The sequence below is a fragment of the Nanorana parkeri genome, unplaced genomic scaffold, assembly GCF_000935625.1.
Source record: "Nanorana parkeri isolate BGI_ZX_2015 unplaced genomic scaffold, ASM93562v1 scaffold304, whole genome shotgun sequence".
Taxonomy (NCBI): Eukaryota; Metazoa; Chordata; class Amphibia; order Anura; family Dicroglossidae; genus Nanorana; species Nanorana parkeri.
The window spans coordinates 995,835-1,006,573 of NW_017306572.1; the positions used below are offsets into that span (position 1 = coordinate 995,835).

General features: G+C 42.7%; 1 protein-coding gene across 3 annotated transcripts in view; it reads left to right on the plus strand.

The window, feature by feature from the left end:
- The window catches only part of MLH1 (mutL homolog 1), a 42,395-nt gene that overhangs the window by 1,311 nt on the left and 30,345 nt on the right, over positions 1-10,739 (plus strand). For all 3 annotated transcript variants that reach the window (XM_018557799.1, XM_018557800.1, XM_018557801.1), the window contains exons 2-4: positions 3,289-3,379; positions 7,459-7,557; positions 9,941-10,014. In XM_018557799.1, coding sequence (XP_018413301.1) covers positions 3,289-3,379; positions 7,459-7,557; positions 9,941-10,014 — 264 coding nt within the window. The remainder of the gene's footprint in view (positions 1-3,288; positions 3,380-7,458; positions 7,558-9,940; positions 10,015-10,739) is intronic.

Sequence of the window (10,739 nt, forward strand, 5' to 3'; positions counted from 1 at the left end):
ATAACTGGGGACACATAGTACTATGTGTCCCCAGTTATTTACAAACACTGGAGTGATCAGACGATCGCTCCAGTGTTTGTCCTGCACAGAGGATTGGTACATACTACTGACATGTACCGATCCTCTGCCGCTCGGCCACGCACAAATGGGCTCAGCTTCTCCTCTGCATCCCCCCTGCTCTCCCGTGCAGAGGGAGCGGGGGATCCGACGAGAAGTGATAGAGCACTTCAGCCGCGGGGGGGTGTCGGAGCCGGTGTGACAGAACGGACTAGCAGTGAGGGGAGAGAGAGGCGCAGGCTGTCATATCCTGGCCGAGCGTCTCTCTCCTCACCGCTCTGCATTAGTTCTGTGACAGCGGCTCCGTCCTCCGCCCTTCCCCGCCGCCGGTTCCTTCACTTCTTCTCGGATCCCTGCTGGGGAGAGCAGCGGGGATCCAGAGAAGCGGCGGGAGGAGAGGACATGGCGATCTACCAGTGATCGCTACGAGATCGACTGGTAGATCGCGATCGACCTTGTGGGCACCCCTGCTCTACATAAACCAACATGTGTATATGTAAGGGCTCATGCACAAGCCATAAACCCCCCCCAAAAACTGAATTTTTATCAACAGGTTTTTTTGGGATGGCTCTGAATGCAGGTGTAGTGTGTTCTTTGAACCCATTCACACAGTGTGTAAATATCAGTAAACTTGTATTGCATTGAGATCAGTTAAATCAAAATAAAAAAACTATCTACGCATGTGAAAGTTTGTGCTAATGTATACATGCGTACAGGGCAAATGCACTCCACTGGAGCCACCTGTGTCCTAAAAACAAGGGACCCTAGGCAGCTGGAGCCACCTGTATCCTAGCAATCAAGGATGCCAGGTGGCAAGGACCCACCTGTATCTAACCAACAAATGATACTAGGCAGCTCAAGAGCCTGCGTATTTCAGCCCCATAGACTTCTATAGGGCTGAGGCCTGAGAGGAAAGGTGTCAGCAGTACACTGCAGTTTTAGGTCTGGCACTTCTGTCACTTTATATATGTATAATATACAGTATATTGTGTGATTTAGATGGGACAGATCATTATCTATGGTGCATAAATATACATGGAAGGAAATGTATCAAAAATGGAAAAGACAGTATCTGGAAAAGTTGCCCATAGTAAAAGTAATCAGCTTCTATCTTTTATTTTCAAATCTTAGTTGAACTGAGAAAAAGAAGCTGATTGGTCCATAGAAGGACAGGTTTTAGGCTGGGGGGAGTTTTCCCCAGCCATCTTCCAGGACAGCCATCGAGATATAGGCTCCGCCTACCTGCAACAGGAAACACACCAACCACATTAACCAGTTGCCGTCCGCCCGTAGTAGAAAGCGGCAGTGTAGAGGTGTGGGCCTCGCGCGGCGGGCTGCGGTTTCTCTTCGCCCTTGCAGGGGCTATGTCCTGGCTCAGATGGCTGTCCTGGAAGATGACTGGGGAAAACATGAGTTGATTACCTGATAACTCTGTTTCCAGGAATCTTCCAGGACAGCCAGTTCCCGCCCTTGGTGTGTATCCAGGTGGCATCCGAGGTTGGATGAAGGAGGGGATACTTTTGTGCATGGGGTAGCCTTCGGTCCTAGAGGTTACTGACTTGGGATGGAAGGAGGAGTCTATTTATTTAATGTGGTTGGTGTGTTTCCTGTTGCAGGTAGGCGGAGCCTATATCTCGATGGCTGTCCTGGAAGATTCCTGGAAACAGAGTTATCAGGTAATCAACTCATGTTTTCAAGAGCAAGGTGGCACTGGGCATGGCAAAGATTTGCATAGTGTCAGGCGTTGGGCAGGGCAGAGTTTTGAAGAGCAGGGTTGCTGGCCATACACCTTACAATTATCTGCAGATTTTCTATGGTCAGATGGGAAAAGTGCAACACATTCCTCCATCTACACTTAACTGTGTGGATGGAGGAACCTCCTGCTGGGCCAAGCTTCAGTATCTTGCTATTCGGGCCCCCTGGCTCTCAAAATACCTGAACAATCTGATTGGATGCAGGCATTGTTTAGGTATTTTAAGAGCCAGTGGGGCTGACTAGCAAGATACTGAAGCTTGGCCTAGTGGGAGATTCCTCCATCCACACAGTTTAGTGTAGATGGAGGAATGTGTTGCACTTTTTCCATCTGACCATAGAAAATCTGCAGATAGTCTATAGGCAGGGCTTGAAAAATGTTAGGGTGTATCACTAGCCAGTCAAAAATGTCACCAGTCGGCATGACCGGACATGTTGTGACCGGACTATAGCCTTGCAATTTATGTTCACATTTTTTGGGGACACAGAGCTTTCTTTTGGTGGTATATCATCACCACTGGGGGGTTTTATTTTTTACTATATAATGAAAAAAGTATCGTAATTCCGAGAGAATTTTTTTTCCCTACGTTATGTTAAAAAACATTTATTCTTACCCATATTTTGGGTAAAATATATCACGTCAGGTAACTAGACACCAAACATGTTAAGCCTTAAAATTGCGCGTGCCCGCAAAATACGACCACACCGAAAATCCGTCATAGGCGACTCTTTAAACGCTTTTATCGCTCATCAGTTTAGTGTTATCAGTGATTAATGGCCCTAAAACTATTACTCTCACTCCAGCGTTCGCGGTGATATGTAACATGTGCGGCACAATAGGCGCAATCGTCGTTTTCACACGTAGGCGCACCCAACACATGTTTGCGTGTGTATGTGGGGGGCGGGGGACTTAAAAATGTTTTAGTGTTTAAAAAAAAAAAAAAATAATGCTTTAATTTTTTTTATTATTTTTTTAGGCAATTTACATGATAGGCCTTCTTTATGGAGACATCAGGGGTCTCCAAGACCCCTAATGTCACCTAGGGACCCCCAGAGAAGCTGATGAAGCAGACATCTGCTTTACCAGCTTCTCCCCAGCTTCTTATGCTGGAGAGTGACAGCAGAATGCGCAAGTGATGTAATATACTTAATTTCCTGCATTCGGGGACTGGAGAGGAGGTCAGAGGGAGATCGTGTACCGATCTCCCTTTAATCTCCTGTCACAGAGTAAAAGAAACCGGCTCTGGTTGCAATTGCAAAAGGATTATAAACTGATGTGTCTATACTTTTCAACAGTGTGGCAGTATTGCAAAAGTTCCAACTTTCAATTCCTTGCTAAGCAAGTACACAGAAAAATTGTGCTGAATTATTATGAAAGATGTGGAAGTAACTGAAAATATACATATGAGATAAATGTATTTGGTCTCTAATTTAGAACACATTATTATTTGTATCTTATCTGTCTCTTTTCTGTTCCAGCTTAGATGCTAAATCAACCAGCATTCAAGTGACTGTTAAAGAAGGTGGGCTGAAATTAATTCAAATTCAGGACAATGGCAGCGGAATTAGGGTAAGCTTTCTAGTTTTGTAAGAAAAGAATGATGTGAAACACATTTCTTATGTTCTTGTCTTGTTAAAAATGTATTTGTAAAATAAATAAATACATTGGTAATCGTGCCAATACCATCAACAGGCTTTGTAATATTTATATCCAGTTAATGGAGAACTATAGGGTTAGGTCTTTTCCCCATAGTTATCCTAAGGGTAACTGGAGGACACAAACTAGCGTCCTCCTGTCACCCGAAGCTCAGTATACCGCGAGCTGGAGCTCCCGGTATTCTGAGATGCCGCAGCTGAAACGGATCCCGACAATTATGTCTGGATCCGCGCCCAGCTGCGTGAGTGACAGCTACCTCTGCCAATGTAGAGGCAGCGCCAGCTGTACCCTCCCCCGTCCGCTCCGCCAGTCAGCGCTGGAGGATCGGACAGGGGAGGGGGGAATCCAGTCACTCCCCTGTCACGGCTCTCTGCAGTGACAGGATCGAGAAGTGAGCCAACGCTGGTATGTGTTCGCTCACTTCCCGATCTACTGAGCCGACCTGTAACAGTCTCATTGTCACAGGTCGGCTAGAACTATGAGGTGAGTGAAAAGCATTCACCTCATAGTTCTCCTTTAATAAAATTCCTTGAAGAAAAACCTGACTCACACCCAGGCTACTGCAACGTTTTTAACCAAATCATGCATAAGCAGTGGGGCTTATTAAGAAATCCCAGCAATAAGAGCAGGCGCATTTGTATGTAAATCTTGATATTTCCTGCAAAGGCTGAACTTGTGATAGCTGGCCTCAAAGTCCACTAGGGAGGTGGATTGCAGTGGGTTCAAGGTTGATTTATATAAGAAGTCCAAGATTTACATATCACTAGTCATCTATATCGAGACATCTATATAATCGGAACGGCTCATCATTTTGACATGGAAATAAAGGTGATCTTCCTATTTTATCTCATGGTCAGTCCAGTTTTCAATGATCTGATAACACACATTTTGCACATTGGTGTATTGTGGTGCCATTTGTATTAAATAGCACCCAAAGGCACCCACATTGCACACACTGCAGTTCACTACCGTGCATTATGGCTTGCTGAATCGCTAAAAATAGCGCAGGTGTTTTATGCGTTCTGCTATGTTGGTAGCCCATTGAAATGAATGGGCTGCCTTAATGCACATTTAACACAATGCATCAGAACATAAAGGTCTGAATGGGCCTCTAGCCTTCCACTCCTTTTTGTTGCTGCTAATGGTAGGAAACTTGACTTGGGCAGTAAGTGCAACTCCAAGCAACAATGGGGGTAATGGTAATTTATCAAAACTGGAGCAGGCAGAATCTAGAGCAGTTCAATTGTATTTTTTGGTGTTGAATTGGAGAATGGTTAAAATCTCTGCTGTCTTTTATTCCCTGTTGGTAGGTTTCTGCTCTCTTGCCATCTCGATGACTACTGCCTTTCACTTCTAAGCCAAGGAGTGCAATTAGTGGCATGCTTCTTAGTGACTAACGTTCTTGTAATGACTCAACCAGTTTGTTCTATGATTAAATTAAGTAAATGCAGTTCTTAAGTTAGGCTTCTGTAAGGTATACTCCCTAAAGTCTGCTGCAATTGTCAGAACTGACTGTCAACAGAGGAAAACGTTCACGGTGTAGAACAAATCCAACTGCTACGGTGACACTGCAGTTTATCATAGCTGAGTGTTTATTATATTTCCTTAGTCATTCATTTTTTCTTTTTCTTTTTTTATTCTTTGTTTGGTGGCTGCCCTATAGGGTTGGGCACAATATTATTGAATTCAGCATCCCCAGCATGATTTTTTTAGGAGCCAGGTCCATTGATATCCACTAGAGAAAACCTCAAAAGTTAATTGCCAGCTGTGGGAGCTACCTGGCTCCTAGGATTCCTCCAGTACTAGAAGGCTCAGCAACATTTTTGTAGGAATAACAGATATGGAAATTGCATTTATATGTTTTATTTCTAATATTTTTAATTTGTGTAGTACAAAGGGAGTGGGTTTGCAGAGCAGTTAACAAGAGTTATTGTACAACATACTTTCACAATACAAGGATTGTATGGTAATTGTGAGAGATAACTTGCAAGTATTAATATTCTGCTTTGGCTATGTGATTGTAGAAAGTGCAGTGTCTCTTTAACAGTTTTCATTTGCTCTCATCGCCAATGTTGTTAAATGAAGCATTAGGTTGGCAATGGAAAATGAGAGTTCTAGAAAAGGGGGAAGAAGAATGGAGGTAAGAGGGAGATGGAGATAGAAATGGCAGCAAGCCATATAACAATGTCAACTGTGCAGATTAATGGCCCATTACTAAAAGGTATGTAAATGCTGCTATGTCTTAAAGAAGAAACTCGGGCATAGATTTTCTTAACCATTGCAGTGGGGCTACCCCCCCACACTGTAAGAGTTAAGTGCTTGTTTTGGTCTTGCTGCAAAAATAAAGTTATACTTGCCCAAACCTCATAGCCGGCTGGCTGCTAAAACACTCCCTCCAGTCTGTCTCCTCCGCTGAAGCAATCGTTGTTCCTCGGCAACCTCACGTCCTATACATAATGACTCACGGGACCTTAGACCGCTGGAGTGGACCTCTCAAAATAACTGAACATTGCCTGCATCCAGTCAGATTGTTCAGGTGTTTTGAGAGCCAGCGGGGCAGGCTAGCAAGTTACTGAAGCTTGGCCCAGTGGTAGGTTCCTCCATCCACACAGTTTAGTGTAGATGGAGGAATGTGTTGCACCTTTTCCATCTGACCATAAAAAATCTATAGGTGTATGGCCAGCTTAAGAGCCAGCCAGCTCCGAGTTGAGCATAACTTTGTTATTTTTGCACCTAGACCAAAACAAGCACTTAACCTTTGCAGTGCAGGGGTTAAGAAAATGTTTGCCTGGAGTTCTTCTTTAAGGTGTTTATCTTATTTATTAACCCCTTCATGACTGAGCTAGTTTTTAGTTTCTGTTCCTAAATGACTGACACACTTTTTACATTTTTGCTGTGTGATTCTTCCACAGCAGCAAGTTTTGATTATTATTATTATTTTTAGAATTTTTTTAATAATAATTATAGTATACAAATATATTTATATATAAACGTTTTATTTTCCTAATTTTTTGTACACTTTGTAAAAAAAATAAGTGTAAAAAAAAATATAATTTTTTTTTTTTGTCAGTTTATATCAAGTAATCACTATGACTGCTTAATAAATTAACTTTTTAAAATTTTTAGTTATTATCAGGCTGCTCCAAGCTTAGGAACAGCTAATAATAACTTTAGAGACTGATCCTGACAGCATGTCAGAATCAGATCTCACTAAAGGTCTTTGATCGTTCCTAGACGATCAAAACTGATACATTTCACTCAAGAGATACATTTTGTATCTAGTGGTTGAAATGTATCATTTAACATCGGGCAAGGCTCTCCAGCTGTCAAAACGAATAGCAGAGAGGTGAGTCACTGCTACCTCTCTGCTATCTTCAGCTGTCAGATACGGGATCGCTATTTAGCGAACCCGTATCTGAATGTAAAGGCTTCATTCTTTCATTAATGAAAGAAAGAAGCTTTTAAAAAAGCTTAACTATTTCATTAATGAATGTCTCAATAGTGAGGCATTAATTAATGACTGGAACTGCTGAGAATCAGCAGTTACCAGCATTACAGAGGCTAATATAACTCGGCACGTACAGTGTACGTGGCCAGTCATATAGCCACTTTGTGACGGGACATACACTGTACGTCTCCCGTCACGAAGGGGTTAATGGTACTGCAAGCAAATCATTATTGATATGCGGGGATTTAGTTTAGCATTGCTGTTTTGAAAAAGGATAACATTTTTACTTGTTTATCATTTATATAAGTCTTAAAAACATGTTTTATTAATAAAACTATGGTTGCTGAAAATGTGAACCTTTCCATTTGTAGATGGCTTGTCTTTTTGTAATTCAACATGTATAGGTAAAGCCCTAATAATTATTTAGGACTGATCAGGGTGTCTGTTTTATCTGTCCTGGGCATTTGTTGTGACCTGTTTTCCCAGACATTGCAAAGGGCTTTGATCATTTTTGTCTCTACAAAAAAAATATTTATTCTTGCAGAAAGGAGACATGGATATCGTTTGTGAGAGATTTACTACAAGCAAACTGCAGTCATTTGAAGACTTGTCCAGTATTGCCACTTATGGCTTCCGTGGTGAAGTAAGTGTTAACATATGCATACATGATTTCTATTTTCTTAAAGTGACAAAGTCAAAAATGTTTTCCCCTCCCCCAATGTTAATTAAAGCACTTACCTTTAATGATGTTTCTTAATCCCATCTTCTCCTTTCGTGTCCTTTTCATCTGTCCCTCCGATCCAGCTCCTCTGAGATTGCTGGCACTTCCTGACCGACGGTGTCTGCATGCGGGTGCACGCGTCCATAGACTTACCTTGTGTGTCTCCTCGCGTCCCGGCCGAAAATGTGATCTGCGCATGCGCCCGCCCAAGATGCTTTGCGGCCCCTATGAGAATTTTCACATTTTCGGACGGGAGCGCGCGGGGAAGACACAGGTAAGTATTCGCACTTTTTAAAGCTTTTTTTTTTTTTGCATATATCTACTGCTTGCTAGCAGTAGATATATGCAAAAAACCTGAGGGTTTAATTATCCTTTAAAGCAGAACTCCAGGCTCACCCTTTTTTGTGCCCCATCTGCTTCTGCCTCTGGTGCTTGGTTGAAAACCAATTTTCTCTCCCTCCCAGTCATATTGCATGCCTCTGAATTTATTATTGCAGGGACTCATCCTGTCTGCAGACACACGGTCACCCACAAGACCAACTTCTTATCTTAGGCCTCCTTTACATCTGTAATTAGAGCCGACAGCAGCAGAAATCCAGCAAATTCATATGGCTGGAATGACAGATGGTGGCAGACGGTTGTGACAGATCAAACCGTACAAAACAATGAGAGGCTGACAGCAGCCATAGCTGTCAAAGGCCGTTCATATATCATGCTGTTTTGTGTCTTCGACTCACAACCTGGGCTTCAGAGGGTTCCAGTCATTGCTTCTGTGTCTTATGTAGTGGACACAACTTCCATAATGCCAGTTTTGTCTGGATGAGTGTTACTTCAGACCCCACCCCCTGTGCAGTGCTTCATTCTCAACATGCATGTTGTGCCCAGGAAGAGACACCCCAATTTTTGGTTATTTACCCAGTCACGAGGAGTTTCGTTTCTGCACTCCCATGTCCCCTAAGGGCCTAACAAAAATATATAACTCTGAAGTCACCTCCTATAAAGGGTCCTGGAGATAACTCGCCTGGAGACTTTGATAAGTCATCTTCTTTACAGTATGTACTACTGTGAGACTTTACAAGTACATTGGTCCACCAGACTGATGTCTGGGCTAGACAGTTCTAATAGGGACTCTTTCCTGGGGATTAAACAGATGACCTAGTGACCCATTCAAATAATTTCCAAAGGCTAACAATTATCCCAGTGAAGAAGCAGCTTTTAGAGTACAATAACGTGCCCAAATTATATAAGAAATGGTTGGGTCGTTCAATCTCCCCACCATGTGCCAAGACATCTTGAATGTACTGTATAAGGCATCCAGTATATTTTACTTTTTTTTTTTGAGCAACTGTTAGCCTGTCTTTGTTTTCTTAAAGGGCTGCTCATATCTTACTCATCCAAGCAGTGTAAGCTTTGAATGCTCCTCAGCAATACTCGCATCCACTATACTGAACCACTATATCAGTATTCTTTGATATACCACATGGCATGCCAAAACTGCAATCATTTAGCAGTCTGCTTAAGCCCCAATATTCTGTAGTAGAAACTACGGATGCACCGATACTGGTTTTTCAGTATCGAGTACAAGTACCAATAACTTTTTTTCAGGTACTCGCCGCTACCGAATACTGGTGCCATGTGCCCAGATTATCAGGAAGTCGGACACTGTCGCCTGACTTCCTGATCGATATTGACCCGTCGCCCTGATTGCCTTTGAAGATGGTGTTCTAGCGAAAGAACACCGGCTTCACTCGCCGAGGCTGCCTGGCTGGTTTCCTAACAAATCATGAGGTGTCATCCGGCTTCCTGATTGGTCAGGAAGCTGGGTGCCTAGCAACAAGTGAAGCTGGTTTGTTTGCAACAGTCATGACCTGCCTCCCTGCTTCCTGATTGGTCAGGAAGCCACCCTACTTAGCAACAAGTGACGCCGTCTTCCTAGCCAATCATGAAGCCGGGATGCAAGTCATGACGTGCCGTCCGGCTTTCTGATTGGCTAGGAAGCCAGCTACACTTGTTGGTAAGCAGCCTGGCTTCCTAACCAATCAGGAAAGAAAGCCGGCTCCCTCAGCACCTGCGGTCAGAGGGAGATTTCGCCCTGACCGCATGTTCCGGTATCAGAGGTAAGTATCGGAGTATGGGATGCACCAATACAGACTATTATCTGTATTGGTGCATCCCTAGTAGAAACCAAATCAGTGGAATGCAGAAATGTGAAGGGAGCTGTGACTGAAGTGGCTTTTGTTTAATGTATTTACAGTAAGTGTTATAGTTTACAGTTTTTAACTTGTATTGCTCATTTTATGAACAGGCATTAGCAAGTATAAGTCATGTGGCTCATGTAACCATTACAACAAAGACAGCAGATGGAAAATGTGCTTACAGGTAAGACGTTCAGCCTTTTTAAGGGCCACTTCACACCATTGTGTTGCAATAATGCATGTTATGTGCATTGGTTGTTCCCAATGCGCTTCCAGAATGCACTGTATTTTTTTCTTTTATCTACTCTGGCCATTGCCAGCTGATGTAAAAAATTGTACTTTTCCATTATCCGGGAGCAACTCATCAGGAAAAATGAGAAAGAAACTTGGCTTAGTGAATGGTTGCCGTGGTTATGATGTTTTGATGGCTCTCGATGTTATGAAAGCTTGATTAATGGTGGACTTGGTTTGTGTCGGAGCCATCCTCAACCATGAATTTCCTTTTCTTGTTGAGAGACCCTCTCACTGCTTAACGCATAACTACATTTGATGGCCAAAAATTGTTGTCATGGTTCACATTGCCATCAGTACTTTCAAAGCCACTAACATGGTTTTAAGTGGTCAAAACGCAGTCTGCATGCTTGCTGTAGGTCAGTGACGTAAACTGCTACTGCCATTGGAACAATATGGCAGCTAGCGTTTTTATAATTATAATCAGAAGCAGCTTGAATATTTATCTCGTATACCTTTCTGTCCATTTTCATGTTGTGGTGTAATGAGTCTTTACATTATCTCATAGGCAACAGAACAAGACTTAATTTTTGTAGTCTTTTTGGTTAAGTCCATAGGCCCAATGATAGATTAAGCTTCTTCATTCATTTTGTGATTTGCTTTATAAATAAAAAAAAA